General features: G+C 32.7%; 1 protein-coding gene across 4 annotated transcripts in view; it reads right to left on the bottom strand.

Annotated features, from left to right (window-relative positions):
- The window catches only part of STXBP5 (syntaxin binding protein 5), a 163,678-nt gene that overhangs the window by 134,190 nt on the left and 11,304 nt on the right, over positions 1-18,184 (bottom strand). For all 4 annotated transcript variants that reach the window (XM_033098940.1, XM_033098931.1, XM_033098951.1 and 1 more), the window contains exon 3: positions 329-410. In XM_033098940.1, the coding sequence (XP_032954831.1) occupies positions 329-410 (82 nt within the window). The remainder of the gene's footprint in view (positions 1-328; positions 411-18,184) is intronic.

The raw sequence follows: 18,184 nt of genomic DNA, 5'->3' as shown, positions 1-18,184 counted from the left end.
TATAAGCTTCCTCTTTAAAAACTATCTTAATATAGATTTTTATATGTTAATAACTTTGAAGATCCCTGAAATAAAATTTAAATAGAGTACCCTGTACCAAAAATATTTACCTTATACCCCTGTATTTGCAACACCGTTTTGAGAAACATCTTACATTATTTACGCAGCTGTCCATGATGATGTCTTAAAGTGAATTACTATAATCGCTGATCTGTAAGAAATTCGTTTTTGTTCAAACATTTAAATGTGAATGCATGAAAGAAATCTGAAAGACAAGATTTGGCCCTATTTCGTATGTAAATATGAGAGATTAAAGCAATTCACTAACCTCGTTAATCAGGAACTGGAGCTGGATTACCGCAGCTCCACTGTCGTGCTGGCAATAACATTCTACTCCTGGACGACCAAAGCTGTCATTAAGTTCATTAAGGAGTTTACGGTATGTGTAGGCTATTGATAGAAATTAGTAAATTATATAATAGACTAATAAATATTCCAATGACCTGATATTCAGTACATGCTATTTGAGGTCGAGATTTCGGTAGGTTTATTAGACATCAAGCTAATCAGCTGGTTTCTGTTGAAAATTGGAACACTGAATGATTAGAGGTCTAAAAGAAATAAGAAAACTGCTCCTTTTATGGGAAAAAAAGTATTAAAAACAGCAATATTCAGAATCAAGATAATATGCATTTAATATACTTTACTCTGGCCAAGTTGTTTTTCTCTCACTTAAAATAAAAAACGGAAAAAAGGCAGAGCATCCAATTTTGCCCAAGTCGGCAAACAAATGTGAAAAACTAGAAAAATGCCATTTTTGAATACTGCTTTTAGAAACAATAATCTTTTTACTGGCATTTTTTATTCCAGTAGTCTCATTTTTAAATTAGTTTAGGCTAAAAATATATAATGAAGAAGAACTGCTGAGTTGTATGGTATAACCATTTTTAGTTTTTTGAGGAACCTCCATATTATTTTCCATAGGAGCTGCACCAATTTGCAATTCCACCAATAGTGCATAGGGATTCCCTTTTTTTCCATATCCCTGTCAACATGTTGTTGACTTTTTGGTAACAGCCATTCTGACAGGTTTCGTGAAGTGGTATCTCACTGTGGTTTTGATTTGCATTTCCCTGATTGTTAGTGATGGTGAGCATCTTTTCATATATCTGATATGTGTTCTTTGGAGAAATGTCTTTTCATGACATTTTTCAATCAGATTGTTTATTTTTTTTTGTTATTGAGTTGTATGTTTTTCTTATATATTTTGGATGTGAACCCCTTATCGAATGCATCATTTACAAATATATTCTTCCATTCATTGAGTTGCCTTTTTGTTTTGTTAATGGTTTCCTTTGCTGCACAGAAGCTTTTTAGTTTGATGTAGTTCCAAGTGTTCATCTTTCCTTTTGTTTCTCCTGCTCAAGGGAGTATGTCCAAAAAGGTATGTCAGATAGTTTACTTCCTATGGTTTCTTCTAGGAGTTTTACAGTTCCAGGCCTTACATTTATTCCATTTTGAGTTTACTTTGGTATATGGTATAACACAGTTTTCCAGTTTTACTTTTTTTGCATGTATGTATGCAGTTTTCCCAACACCACTTGAAGATACTGTCATTACTCCATTATTATTTATCCAAAGAAAACAAAAACACTAATTCGAAAAGATATATGCATCCCTATGTTCACTGCAGTATTAACATAAGCAAGATACGGAAGCAACCCGTGTATTCACTGACAGATGAATGAATAAAGATGATATATATTTGTGTGTGTGTGTATTCATATGTATATACATGTCATATATATATATACATATATATATATACACACATAGATACACCTACACAATGGAATATTATGCAGCAAGAAAAAAGAATAAAAGCTTGCCATTTGTGACAACATGGATGGATTTAGACAGTATTATGCATGCTAAGTGAAATAAATCAGGCAAAGAAAGACAAATACCATATAGTTTCACTTATATATGGAATCTAAAGACAAAACAAAAACAGACTCATAGATACAGATCAAAGGGTAGGGGGTAGGGGGATGGGTGAAAAGGAGAAGGGCAATATAGTCAATAATATTGTGATAAGTTTGCATGGTGACAGGAAATTACTAGAATTAGTGAGGTGACCGACCACATTGTAAGGTATAGAAACACTAGATCGCTAGATTGTACACCTTAAACTAATATAACCAGTATAAGGCTGTATACCAACTATACTTACATACTGAAATAAAAAATATATATATTGAAGAGCCACATAACTATGGTTCTAATTGTGGAATGATGTTATGTCACTAATGAATGTATTCATCTTTTACAATAAGCTTAAATACAGATTAGAATGCAATTTTCTATGATTCTGCATATAATTACACAGCAAACACATGGCGTTTTTCTGTGCTGGGCATTAAACATGTTTTATATATTACTCATTTAATCCTCATAACCTATGAAGAATAAGGAAACTGTAGCATAGATAAATTAAGTAACTTGCCCCAAGTCACACAATTAGAAAGTAGCAGGAATGAAATCTGTATAAATATTCTGGCTCCAGAGTTTACTAAAGAACAAAACAAAACGAAAAAACCCAAATACTTACAGACCTTACTGTCAGGCACTGTTATATGCCTGTTACCTTCATAAACTTGAAATGAGAAGTTAGCCATTTTAACAGGCTGCTATACTAAGCTACATGCTTCACTACTTAATGAATAATAATAAATACAAAGCAAAATCTAAAAATAAAATTTCATAGGATTTAATAAAACTATAGCACTTTGTATACAAATTCACATTCAGGTATAAAAACTATTTCTACATTCTATTAACACGTGCTAGGGTTTTTCTTAATTAAAAATAATTGCACCAAAGGTTAAATTTCTATTTTCTATCCACTTTATCCTTTTGATTTGTAGAAATATTTCTAGGTGATATTTATATTCAAGATATATTTTCATTTTATTACTAACAATTATCTCTTCTATTATTTTATAAAGTAAGACTAATTGAGCATGTTTAGCCGATAGTACTCTCCTCTTCAAACACCTTGAATTTTTTATTATTGTTATTCTTATTATTATTATCATTATTATCAGCAGTAGTATTTTTGCTACACCAATTGCCCAAATGCAACTTTAGGACACTAGATTTCAAACTGGTACTACTGGCACTTGGTTGTGCCAACTCACACAGGGTCAGCCAAGGAAAGAACTGTGTACATCTCTGTTCATCCATTTCTTTTCTCAGATGACAGCAAATACCTTGCCCTGTTAACTGGAAAAGTAAGTCTAATTCAAATTTTCCCAGATAAATTATTCTTTCTGATACCAATTAGCATATTCTGTAGTTCCCATTTTATATAAACGGAGTAAAACTTCTCTTATATGACCAGATCAGGACTGATAACTAAGTTAATAAAAAGTGTGATCTATTGTGAAGAATCATAAAAATTCTATCTACCTTACATATTATTTTTACATAAAACATAATTTTGCTAATCTTGTGATATTAGCCAAAGACATTTTCTTTAAATGTGTCTCTATTAACTAGAGTTCAGGGTAGTTTCTCTTGAATGAAACATAACCATAACTATCCAGGTACAAGATTTTAATTTAATTTTTTAAATGGAACTTCAAAGATACTGGCAAGAAATCTAAGTGCAGTATCCATATAGTCTTATTTTTTTTTTCAATTGTCTACTCTTATCCAGATAGCATCAGATAGGAAATTTTAGGTGATGGACCTTCATGAAGTTTTTCCAAAGTATTCATCTTAGATTTTTACATATTAAAAAACCTTTCTTTATGCATTTATATTTCATCAGTTGATATAATATTAAAGTGAATTCCTTGATTATAATATCAAATATAACAGACACAAACAGATTTGGGAATACACAAAACTGATTCTTGCTAAAAAAAGAATCAGCAAACAGGTTTCCTAATTTGGGTCTCTTGGGAAATAGCCTGCTGGTCTTGAAACTTCAGTACACTGTGGACATCAATCAATATTTTATTCATAGAAAATGAAAAGTGTCTGTAAATCCAGGAAGTAAGTTACATGGAGGTCAAGAAAGGTTTTATTCTTACTCTATGTATGGCATTATTCCAGGCCAATCTGTACTTTTCTATGACATTAATATTAATACAGTTTATTTCCAGCTAAGATGATGTTTTCTTAATAAAATAATAAAAACTACTTACTGAGTATCTACTAAGTTTCATTCACTGTGTCTTAAATACATAATTGTACTTAATCCTCAGAGTAATTCTGAAAAGTAGTTATCACCATATTTTACAGGTAATAATTCTGATGCTCAAAGAAGTGATTATTTTCAAGGTTACTACTGGTTTGTTTCCCTTTTCCTTTGAACAGGGTACTACATGCTGTAACCAGCCCTGAAAGGTCTTAATACTAAAGAAGCTCTATGGATTAGGGAAGAAAGTCATTTCATAATAAATCATATCTTCATAATAAAAAAAAATTTTAAATTAAATTTTAAAGAACAAATATTGTTTATACATAATCAAGAGATGTTAGTGTGGAAAGAACACTAATTGCAGAACAAGTGGTTCTCAATCCTGGCAGTATATGAGAATTCCAGTTCTACTGCAAATTTACTAAGCCCAAATTACCTGAGAAGAAGCCTGGATAGGTATCTTTTGTTTTGCTATTGTTGTGTAAGTGCCACAGGCACATCTGAGGTGCAGCGAGAATTAAGACCTCTACTTTCCAGTCAGTTCATATGTGAGCTCCGCCCTATTTGCTGTGACCTGGGGAGAATTATTACACCTCTCAACTTTCTTCTTTATAAAATGCAGATACCTATCTAGTTTAGCTTGCAGAACTGTGGTGAGAATTAAAATCACATAGTGTACTCACCAAAGGATTTATCATTAAATAACGATAAATCATTATCGTTATTTAATGATAATAATTTATCGTTAAACAACGATGAATATTATCATTATTTAACACAATGTATTCATTACTTTAACAAAAACTAAAATTACCTTACAATGGATATATCATAATGTAAGAAAAATCAATTTTGAATGTATTAGTTCACAAAACAGATTGTCACAGATGCAAATATTAATAGCTTTTCATGCCTATAATGATTATTGCTTCTTGCAGACATGGTTCTTCCTAATATTGTCATTACTAAGTCAACAGTTTTATTAGACAATAAACAAACACTATAACAAAGATCTTCTTTGTAAGTTATTCCCATTTATTGTGGCTATTTCAAAATTAAATGAGAAAACAAAACATCTGAAAATAAAGTGAAGAAAACCCAAAAGAAAAGATTACATATTGAACAATTCTGCCAAGATTTTGTTAAATGCAAAAATATTCATTTATTATTCTGGTGTCTGCACTTTTATATATGCATTAATCAATTACAAGGCAAAGCTAAAATTGTAAGGGTACACTGAATATTTCTTGATGTCCGTATATCTTATCTTCCAATTCTGAACTCCAGTACATTTTTTCAAAAATGGTGCAATCTTCCTATTGTAGATACCTTGACTCTGATTTCTTCTACTGCTTACCTATCAAAAGCTATGATATCTACCTAATCCTACTAGTCATCTTTGTCTCTAGAGTAAACAAATTAATTTATCTGACCCATGGCACCTACCAGGTACTTCCTGCACAGCTACACTTATGGTTATCTATTTTTTTTTTGGGGGGGGGGAGAAAGGCTAGAAAGCGAAGGGAGAAAGAAGGAATGAGGCGGCCTTTAAGTGTATCATCATAGCAGTTAAAATTTATTGAATACATAGTGTCAAGCACTATATATGTATTACCTCACAAGAGTACCTCTATTATAAACTGTTTTTACAAATGAGGAAACTCAGGTACAATGAGGTTCAATAACTTGCCCAAGGTTGTACAGCTAATTAGAAAGGAAGATGAGGTTTGAACCCAGGCAGCCCAACTCCAAAACATGTATCACTAAGCCTTACTGCACACATAAAATGAGAAAAAGCCTATTTTCACATGTAAATGTTACTTCCTAACTTATTTTAAGTCATTTTAAAACTGGAGAATGAACATAGAGGAAACCTTTATAATCAATATTTTGCACCTGAGTACATAATAAAGTCAGACTAGTCTAACATTATAAAACTAGACAAATGTAACCTTTAGTAGCAAGTACACACCATAAAACCAATTAGGCATAAACAATATGCCAAGGAAAAAATTTTCTTCCAGACTCATTTTTCATGTTAGTTCATGATAACACATACCTATTAATTTTAATAATGAAGCACTTTGGCCTAGCAGCATAAGCATTCTAATTCTAGTTGAAATTTTGAGATGGCATCCTTACAACTCTTTCCATATGTAAAATGATCAGCCAATAAACATTTTAGAGACTACAACTATGTGAGAGGAACAGTTCTTAACAACATTAAATAATACATTAAAATGAGTAAATAATCTTATCCTCTAAAAGCTCACAGAATCAAATACTATATTATTAGAATAAAGGATAAAAACCATATGATCATCTCAATGGACATAGAAAAAATCTTTGACAAAAATCTAACACCTTTTCATGATAAATACTCAACAAGAAGGGAACTTCAACTTTACAAAGGGCATCTATGAAAAACCCACAGCTAACATCATACCATGTTTCCCTGAAAATAAGACCGGGTCTTATATTAATTTTTGCTCCAAAAGACGCATTAGGGCTTATGTTCAGGGGATGTCATCCTGAAAAATCATGCTAGGGCTTATTTTCCTGTTAGGACTTTTTTCGGGGAAACACAGTACTTAATGCTGAAAGACTGAATGCTTTCCTGCCAAGCTCAGGAAAAACAAAGGATACACACTATCTCCATTTCTATTCAACATTATACAGGATATTCTAGCCAGGGAAACCAGGCAAGAAAAAGAAATACAAAGAGTCCAGATTGAGAAGGAAGAAGCAAAACTACCTCTATGCATAGATGACATGATCTTATATATTGAAAATTCTAAGGAATCCACTTAAAAACTATTAGAATGAGTAAATGAATTTAGCAAGGTTTGTACAACACAAGATCAATACATAAAAATCAATTGTACTTCTTTACATTGGCAATAAACAATCTGAAAAGTGAAATTAAGAAAACAACTGAATTTACAATAACATCACAAAAAATAAAATACTTAGGGATAAATGTATCCAAAGAAATGCAAGACTTGTACACTGAAAACTACAAAACACTATTGAAAGAAGACCTAAATGGAAAGACATCCCATGTTCATGAAACATAAGACTTAATATTGTGAAGATTGGCAATATTCACCAAACTGAGCTATAAAATTAATGTAATCTCTATCAGAATCCCAGTTGTTTGTAGAAACTGACAAGATGATCCTGAAATTCATATGGAAATGCAAGTGACCCAAAACAACTAAAATGATATTGACAAACAAGAACAAATTTGGAGGACCCAAACTTCCTCAATTGCAAAATTTAATCAAGACAGTGTGGTATTAGCATTAGGAGATAGATAGATAGATAGATAGATAGATAGATAGATAGATAGATAGATAGATAGATAGATAGATCAATGGAATGAACTGAGAGGCCAGAAGTAAACATTTATGATCAATTGACTTTGACAATGCTACCAAGACCATTCAATGGAGAAAGAATAGTCTTTTCAACAAATGGTGCTGGGACAACTGGATATCCACATGAAAAAGAATAAATGTGGACCCCTTTCTCACATTCTATACAAATATTAGCTCAAAATGTAACAGAGACCTAAGAGCTAAAACTATAAAACTCTTAGAAGAAAACATAAGAGTAAGTCTTCGTGACCTCAGATAAGGCCATGGTTTCTTAGATAAAATGCCACAAGCATAAGCAACAAAAGAAAAAATAGATAAATTAGACTTCATCAAAATTAAAAACATTTGCGCTTCAAAGGATACCATCATCAAAGAAGTGAAGACAATTCATGGAATGGGAGAAAATACTTGTGAATCATATACCTGATAGGAATATATTTAGTATATGTAAAGGGCTTTTACAACTAAACAAAAAGACAATCCACTTTAAAAATGGGGAAAGTATATATGAATAGACATTTCTCAAAAGAAGATATGCAAATAGCAAAAAAAATCAATGAAAAGATGCTCAACATCGTTAGTCATCAGAGAAATGCAAATCAAAACCATAATGAAATACCACTTCACACCCTCTAGTATGGCTATAACAAAAAAGACAGACAATAACAACAGTTGGTGACAATGTAGAGAAATTAGAACCCTCAATTATTGTTGGTAGAACTGTAAAATGGTGCAACGACTTTGGAAAATAGATTGGCAATTTCTCTTTAGTAAAGAGAGTTACCATATGACTTAGCAATTCCACTCCTAGGAATTAAGAAGAGGAATGATAACATACATACACAAAACAGCAAATGTTCACAGCAGCATTATGCATAATATCCAAAAAAGAGGAAAGTCCAAATCAATCAAGTGATGACTGAATAAATAATATGCAGTGTATTTATACAGTGGAATATTCGGCCATAAAAATAAACTACTAATACATGCTAAGATATGGATGAACCTTCAAAAATCATGCTAAGTAAAAACCGTCATAAAAGACCACATATTACATGACTGCATTTATATGAAATGTCCAGAATAGACAAATCCATAGAAATAGAAAGTAGTTAAGTGGTTGTGATAGGTGGAGAGGGTGACTGCTACGGGTTATGGGATTTCTTACTGAGATAATGAAAAAGTTCTGAAATTAAAAAGTGGCGATGATTGCATAACTCTGAACTTAATGAAAAGCACTGTATTGTACACTTTGAAAGAGTGAATTTAATGGTATATAAACATTTCAGTAAAGCTGTCATGTAAAAAACAAAGAATCAGATTGTATGAATGATAAATAATAACATATAAATAGGCAAAAATAAAAAGACAGAATTTAAGGCAAAAAATGATTGCAATTATTAATGAAACAAGTTAAACATACTCTATTCTTAAGTGTACTCCCTTTTATCTGGGATTTTAAAGTATTTTTCATAAGCAATGAATGAATTTAATTAGCATCCTAAATGAACCACAGATAATAAAAGAATAAGACTACAGTAGAGCAGTTTCACAATTAAGCTCCTTATTTCCTTTTGCCCTGCATTCACTATTTAGAGATTTTTACTTTATTCAAGATTTAAACACAGAAATATTTAACAGATGAGAAACAACAAAGAAAATGAAGTACTCTCTTAAAGAAATAAAACCTTCAATAATATAAAAAAATAGTATTGTTTTAGAAATACATAAAAATCTCAAGAAAAATATAGCTTTTTTAGAATTTAGAAATACATAAAAATCTCAAGAAAAATATAGCTTTTTTAGAAATTTGTATTTCCATCTACTAATTTAAAATACACATTAATCCTTAAAGTATACTGATGAAAATTCAGGAAATTCCCACTTTAAATTATAACAATTGAAAAGTAGGGAAAAGAGGTTTTGATTCCAGACAGTAAGCTGAACAAGTATGTTTGCTGTCACTCTGTCCCAAGGACCTATTTTAAAAAGTACAGCCGAAAGATTAAAAAAAAAAAAAAATACACCATATGAAGGATTGTTTTAGAGGCTGACATTTAACAAGAGAAAACATAAGCAAAGTTATCAAAGAAATAAGAGAACATGTATTTTACTTAGTTTCTGAAGACTCAGTCTTCAGATGAAGTACCCAGAATGATAAAATGAAGTAAGACCCACACCTAAATATGCCACTCTAAAATCTTACCACATGAACACTTCAAAAGAAGATGCTATTGACTGTCAGAGAAAAAAAACAAACAAGAAGTCACTTGCAAAGTAAAGACCATCAAACTGACAAACTTCTAACACCAGTTGCTAGTAGACAATGAAGCAACCAAGGCCCTCAGAGCTGGAGCACAGCAGTTTTCAGCTTAGAACTCTACATTCAATCAAACCACTAACAGAGTTTAATAGAAGAAAGACCTTTAGATTTGCAAGGCCTCAGATATCTTATCACTTCCTTAGGAGGCCATTTAAGACTGTGTTCCAATAAATGAAAGGAGGAAACAAACAAAAAAAAAGCAACGACATGGGATCTAGGAAATAATGAATTCAACCCAGAAGGAGATGAAGGAAAAAGTCCAGAATAGGGATGTGGCTGATGTAAGGCGCTACACAGCACTGGTCCAGAATGGAAAAGCACAGTGGGGGATGTGAGGAAGGACAGGTACAGGAGAGCAAGAGGGCTCCAGAGATGTGCGTCTCTCCTAGAGAAGCCTGAGGAATTTCAGCAGGGGATGAAAGCAGCCAATGTGTCCGGGTGGGGAGAGGTGGACAGAGGAAGCCAGATGTACAAGACAGGAAATGCACTCATATAGGATACTCCTTGGCTATGGAATGAAAGAGTCATAATAGAAAAAAAGAAGTACGTCCTAATACATTTTCAAATTTTAGAATCAAACAAAAAGTTTCTATTAATGGAGATGACAGCTGGTTGGAAAGGAAAGGAGGAAAGAAGAGTGATGGGTTAGTATTTTTATTTTACAAAGTGGAGAGCCAAGAGCTAGTATGTATAGTTAATTTATGGAGCAAGAAATAAAGAATTAACTGTAATAATTAGTGAAAGTTACAAAAGCAACCAAGAGAGAAAGTCAAAATAGTGACATGACTATATTGGGAGGAGAGCTATGAATCAAATACTCATTTATCAAGACAGGAAATCAACAGATAATTTCTAAAGTTGATAAATTAAGAAACATTTTATTTATAGAGTCAGCAAAGAGTTAAATGATTCCCTCTGGGGAGCAGGGTAGGCAAGGAGGACACAGCAGGGCACATACTGTTACTTTCATCATAACCCTCTCTGGACTATTTAACCTTTAAACCATGGAAGTATCTTTACAAATTTAGTTTCTTTTAATGAATTTTTAAAGCAGAGAAAAATATCAGCACAGAATTAGACAGACCATTAGAAAACTGTCATCAGGTTTACTTCTTTATGTTACTATATTCATCTAACTGACTTATGCCTCAGTACTACTAGAAACACTGAATCAAGAGCCTCTGGCTAGATCCACACCATAGGTAGGTGAACCCTGTTTTCAGATTAGGCAGGTGGTTTATTGTCCCAGAATATATCTCCCTTTTCCACAACCACGGGTTTCTTTCCAACTATACCTTTGTTCATTCACTATTTTACAGATTTGGGTGGCAATAATAATGGGCAAATTAAGGGGGGAAAAAAGCAGAGCTTCTTGTACTAAAGATCCTACTTTATCTCTGTGTTTTCCTATCGTGTAGCTCCTAAAAGGTAAAAATTGCAAGCAAAAGAGTATTTCTCAACCATGTTTGCTTAACCCATTCATTTAATTGTTGAGAACTTTAATGGACATTGGGGGTGTAAATCAGTATGAATCCTCAAAAGTCTTAAAGTCTAAAAATAGAAATATAAAAGCAATATAGCAGGTAGGTACACAGATACCCCCAAACAGTGTTCATTTTGCAGATAAGAACTTAGCTTGGAAAGAAAAAACTTTCCAATTATTTTCACAGTCATCAGTTCATTTGGGCTTTGGGCTGTCTTACCCTATTCTATGTCATGCTGTTCTTTTGTATTCCTTATTATATGGTCATATTGGATTCTGTAGATACTTGTTTCCTTCAACAGGGATCATGTGCTACTGAATTACGTGATTCCTTTTGAAAGCTTTCCATATAGGCTATCTAGACTTTTAAGGGTCTCAGGTAATAGGATGAAGGGGATCTTCTCTCTTCACCATCAGAGCTTCGTACATTGTTTGGCACACAGTAGGCACTCGATAAATACTCATGAATGAGAAACAATGAACAAATGAACTTTAAAATCTAAGAAACATGTTTATGTCCAGTCATATCTTCTTAGGTAAAATTAGTGCGATTTTCAGAAAGCCAATAAAAAGTATCTGGTAGTAGAAAGATGCCCTAGTTCTATCTTGATCGGGGACGGGTCTAGAGTGTCTCTAGCATCCATTACATCTCTTAAAATTCCATGAATCTACATTTCCAGCCTGTTCATTCTACCTTCCAGTCATTTGTTAGGTCGGTATTACAATCATAGCAATATTTCCTCTTATTGTTTATTCTTCCTTCTGGGATTTCTACTGTATTGTCAGCAAAGTAGAATTAAAAAAAAAAATAGTAAAAGAAGCAGGCAATGGGACCCTAGCCAGGAATAAGTTCTGAAAGTATAGCTCCCAGGCAAGTTTTTACTGCTGTCACTACCACTGTATATTACACACATATTTTGACAATCTCACTTTCATGAAAAATGTGATAATATCAAGACTGGTAGATACTTAGTAATTAAGATTTTTAAAGATTATATATCTTCTCAGAGAAACTGTTCATCAATTTCTGTCAATGAGGAAAAAGGCAAAATACTGACACTATTCCAATCTCTACAGAAGTTACATATTTAATTTCCCAACCTAGGAATGGAAAAATAGAGTAAATACATAATGGAAAACAACTAGAGAACTTTGTTGATATCCTGTGCAGTTTCTGAAAATACTTTTATATCCTTCAAAGTTTAAAGATGGGAATAGGGCTAAGTGACTAATAAAGTATCTGACAGTATTATACATTTAATTATATAACATTCTGTGAATGTAACTTTCATTGAACAGATACTCTGATGACAAACCAAGAAAAAACTTTTAAGGGTAAAGTGTTCCTTCCTGCTGCATTAAAAAAAAGAAAAAGCAAACCCAAGAGAGCATAATTTTAATCCATCAGAAACCCTGAGACTGTTGTCACTATTTCTTTTAGTACAGTCTTATACTTTCAGCAAACAGGGTAATTCACATCTCTTTAAGTATTCTAATTAGCTTTCAAGGTGTTTCAACGCTGAACTGACTTACGGCCTTGTGAATAAAAGGTCACTAGATGATTTTTATTTTTAATGGTGTAAGTCTTGAAGAGATTTAACCATAAGATGATTTTTTTGCAATAACAAAGTTAAAATCTAAATGGTATCATAATGTGGTCAAAGAATACTGATGTGTCACCATGCAAACTTACCATTCATCTATCAGTGGACATCTACATTGCTTCCACATCTTGGCTACTGCAAATAATGCTGTAATAAACATAGGGGTGCATATGTCTTTTCAAATTAGTGGGGTGATGGCACGTAAGGTATAAAAATATCAAATCACTATACTGTACACCTGAAACTAATACAACTAATACTGTATACAAACTACACTTAAATTTTTTAAAAAAGATAATGGGAAAAAGAAGAATACTGTTGAAAGCATTGTTACAATGAATAGAGGATGAGATTTAGCATCAGACCAATTCATTTATCCTACTCAAGATAACACAACCTGTTTAAAAAAATTGTAAAGTAGCAGATTACCAGGAAAAAATGGAGATATGTAAAATATCTGTCATAACTAAGATAGTAACGTGTGCTATAGTTTTATCACCTGTGAAATGCTTCACCTGCCTCCTTCAGCTAGCTGATCATTGTGAAGACCACCTGCAAGTTTTAGACTAAACTTTTCAGCCTCATAATTAGACTAACTACAACATGGGCATTTTCTACTGCTGGTTCTCGTGTCTAGTGGTACACACACTGCTAGGAAGGGGAAACCCCATAACTCAAACCTGAACTCCAGTTCCTTTCCATCTTCATGTACATCTCGTACATCATAGTGTCACGGCCCTGTCTCCAAATGTAATGGTAGAGCCAAGTGTCAGCTTATTTCCTCATGCTTATACCACAAATCTCAAGATGTTATGATTACCTTAGAACAGTATCCTCTCTATAGACGTTGTATTGAACATGTTTATTATCTACCATCTGCCACACTAAGAACACTGCTACCCTGCCTGTCAAACATTTAACCAGTATTTCTCAATTCTGGTTTTACATTATTAAGTATCCATGGAGATTTAAGATAAAAAAAAAAAACACACACACAAAAACTACAGATGTCAAGCCCCATTCCAGACTCACTGAATCAGAATATCTAGAGAAGAAATCCAAGCATATGTTTGGGCACTGTTTGTTCGTTTGGTTTTTTTTCAGCTCCATGAATTATTCTAACATATAGCCATAGATGTTAAAAACAGGAAAACCTTGTGGTATAAGAATAATTAAGCATTATCTTCCATAAAATTTATATATATATATACATATATATATATGAATGATTCATTAAATAATTTCTCACACTTCCTTTCTTCAAATGGAATCATTAATCTCCTTAATATCTCATCATATCTTATTTTTCAAACTTCTAATAATCTGCTACTTCTATCTGAACTAGTTTCTAATCAACTTGAGAGAAATATGCTAAAAACAAGAACTTAATAAGTCTTTACCAAAGTTTAATATAGAGAAGAACATTTCATTTTTATTTTATGACCCATGAATGTATTTGCAATGCAAAGCCTCTGTCAAATAACAATTATTTATTTACACTGAGTACCCCTGTTCTATCATTTCACCTATTTGACAATCATCAATTTTAAAATCTTTTTCTTTCCAGAGGACTGGTCATTATATTTTATTTTTTTTTAATTTGAAATTCTGTTTTTGAAGATCTTTCTGAAGATTTTTTTTCACCTATAAAAATACAGACTTCAACTTTCTGGACCAGCACATAAGAAATTTGGAAGTTGTCATTCCGTTCTAATAATAAGTAAAAAGCTGAATGAACTAAAAACCAACAACTCATCTTAAATCCATAAGACAAGTGAGGTCACAGGACAAATCGTTGCCCACCAAAACTGCAGAGGCAGGCCAATACAGAGAACCACAATTTACCAAAACAAACCAACCAGCTGACACCTCCACAGGAATCAGTGCCAGGGTAGGAAAATCTAAACTGTAAATTGATGAGCCCCTATAGGCTTAAAATAGACAAGTCTGAGAGTCAGAAATTCCAGGCAGACCCAGTAATGGGGGAAGAGGTCCCCCACACTTTAGTGAGTTTTAGCTCCAGGTTCTCAGTGAGTATCTGAGAAAACTTCCCTCCTGCTTCCATCAGGAGGGGAAAAGGAACAATTTTAAATACACTGGAGCAATCCCTGCTTAACATGGTCTGCCCTCTAGAGAAATAACCAAGGCCTAAACTGCTGGTGGTTTATCAGAGCCTAACTGACCTGGGGGAAAGGAAATACTCACTTCAAACCCACTCTAGCACAGGCTCATGAAAAGTATAAGACCTAATCACAAAACTTCAGAATGTTTCCCTTCCCCCCACATCTTACCACCAAAAATGAATCTGGACACAGACCTTACACCCTTGAAAAAATTCAATCAAAATTGGTTCATAGAAGTAAATGTAAAACACAAATCTACAGAACTACTAGAAGATAGCAGAAGAAGATCTAGATGACCTTGTGTATGGCAATGACTTTTAAAACACCAAAGGCACTCCATCCATGAAAGAAATAATTTATAAGCTGGACTTCATTCAAGTTAAAAACTTCTGCTCTGCAAAACACAATGTCAAGAGAACAACACAAGCCACAGACTTTGAGAAAATATTTGCAAAAGACACACCTGATAAACAACTGCTATCCAAAATATACTCATATAAAGAACTCTTAATACTGAGTAAGAAAACGAGCAACCCAGTTAAAGAAATGGGTCACAGACTTTAACAGACACCTCACCAAAGAAGCTGTACAGATGTCAAATACGCATATGAAGACATGCTCTACATCATATGGCACTCGGAAAACGTAAGTTAAAACAAGGACATACTGGTACAAACCTATTATAACAACCAAAATCCAGAACACTGGCAACACCAAATGCTCATGAATCTGTGGGGCAACAGAATCTCCTATTCATTGCTAGTGGGAATGCAAAATGATATGGCTCCTCTGGCAGACAGTTTAGCAGTTTCTTACAAAACTAAACATACTCTCACCATATGAACTAGTAATCACACTCCTTGTATTTACCCAAAGATGAAAACTCGTATCCACACAGGAACATACGTGTGGATGTTTATAGCCACATGTTTCATAATTGTCAAAACTTGGAGGCAACTCAGATGTCCTTCAGCAGGTGAGTGGATAAAAAACTGTACGTAGTACATCCAAACAATGGAATATTATTTAGCACTAAAAAGAAATGTGCTATCAGCCATGAAAAAACAGAGGAAACTTAAATACATGTAAGTGAAAGAAACCAATCTGGAAAGGCTATATCCTATTATCATTCCAACTATATTACATTGTAGAAAAGACAAAATTATAGAGACAGTAAAAAGATCACTGGTTACTACCAGTTAGGGAGGAGAAAGAGATAAACAGGTGGAACACAGAGGTTTTTTTTTATAGCAGTGAAAGTATTCTGTATGATACTACAATGTGGATACACGTCATTATACATTTGTGAAAATCCACAGAATGTACACCAATAGTGAGCCCTAACGGAAACTATGGGATTTGAATGCTTATGATGGGCACTGTAGGTTCATCAATTATAACAAATGTACCATTCTGGTGGGGATGGTGATGAGGCCATGAGGTGGGGATGATGGTGATGAAGTAATTATATAGAGGCCTGAACATCTTTATAGAAAGAAGTCTGAGTAAATAAATTGGAAGGTACCATTTCTTCTCCTTAGAATGATTTACTTCATATTTGATTAAGGGAAGAGAGATGTATCAAGTACCTTTTAATAAAGAGTCTTTATGATTATAGTTTTATAAACTCTTTATTTCATAAAAATACAGTTAACAATCACTTTGTTTTGCTTCCCAAGAAGTTTTGTAGTACTAGATTATGCTGTGCCAAATGGGGACAGAGGTACAAAGGAAATTTCTGTAGCTTCTGCTCAATTTTCCTATGAACTCAAAACTGCTCTAAAAATTAAGTCCATTAAAATTAATATATTAAGAAATAAAGCCAGCCACATCCTCATGATTATAAGGGTGGACATATTTAATTTTTACTGCTGACTCACAATTCTAACATTCTGCTAATTTGCTATTTAAGCAAGACTACAACTTGCATTTTTTTCTGCAATAAAAAAAAATTTAACAAAATGTTAAAATTAACTCTGAAGAATGCATAGGTCAACATTTAATACTTTCTCAACACAACTGTAACATTGTACACTAAATGTTCAATGGTATTTGAAAAATTATGACAGTCAACTGCTTTCTTTTCATATGAATGAAACGAACATCAAAACAAAAAACTGCAGCATTTAGACTAATATATAGTATTAACTGGGTTGAAATAAGCTTGTAGTTACTTCTTCCACTATTACTTTGAATAAGAATTTTTTATTATTTATAAACAAATTAGAGTGACTGAAAAATATCCATTCTTATTTATTGTTTTGGAGTTAGGACTGTCTCTAAAGGGATCAAAATGAATCATATTTATTATCACAGGCATTTCCTTAGATTGGCTTTTGATATATAAATATACTTTCAAATGAACCAGTGGCTCAGCTACTATGAAATATAGTCATAAATAACAGTGGTCTGGGTTAAAGATACAAGAAGGAACATACATTCTCACATGTCACGAAAAAAATAATCTGTTATCCTAGCATCCCTACTCAGATGCTTAAAGGCTAAGCTCTTCGCTCAAGTATGAAAAAGTGAATTTTAAAAGAAAAATACAACATTTCATGAAAAATACAGTACAAAGATAGAATATTTGGAAAAATCTGTTTCAATACTTTTTCTCCATTTCAAAAAAGGAAAAGTACACAAAAGGAAAGCAATTTAGCAGAAAGTACTGCAATAGCTGATGCCACTAGATTTATAGTCACGTTTCACAGAGTACTGCTGTAAAAAAATCAGAGGTACTGCTATTACAAGAAAAGATTATATACTTTCAAGAAAGGGTAGGATTAATCACTCTTCAATAGGCAACCTCACCAGGAAAAGCATCAAAGTTCTAGATAGCACTTACTGAAAGGAAAACACGAGCAAAAACTATTATAAAAATATCTCAAGTTTAAAAAACAAAACCTTATTTAACAATAACTACAATATAATTAGAGACTATATATTTTGCAAATAACATGTGTTAAGCAAACCTTAATTTTCAAGATGATTATGAAAACAAAATATCAGCTATTTTTAGTTAAAAATCTTTACATTACTTTCCATTTAAAGGGAATCTAAG

This window comes from Rhinolophus ferrumequinum, chromosome 3, assembly GCF_004115265.2.
Source record: "Rhinolophus ferrumequinum isolate MPI-CBG mRhiFer1 chromosome 3, mRhiFer1_v1.p, whole genome shotgun sequence".
Classification (NCBI taxonomy): domain Eukaryota; kingdom Metazoa; phylum Chordata; class Mammalia; order Chiroptera; family Rhinolophidae; genus Rhinolophus; species Rhinolophus ferrumequinum.
Note: the sequence above shows the minus strand (reverse complement) of the source record. Positions and strands in the feature narration are given on the sequence as shown.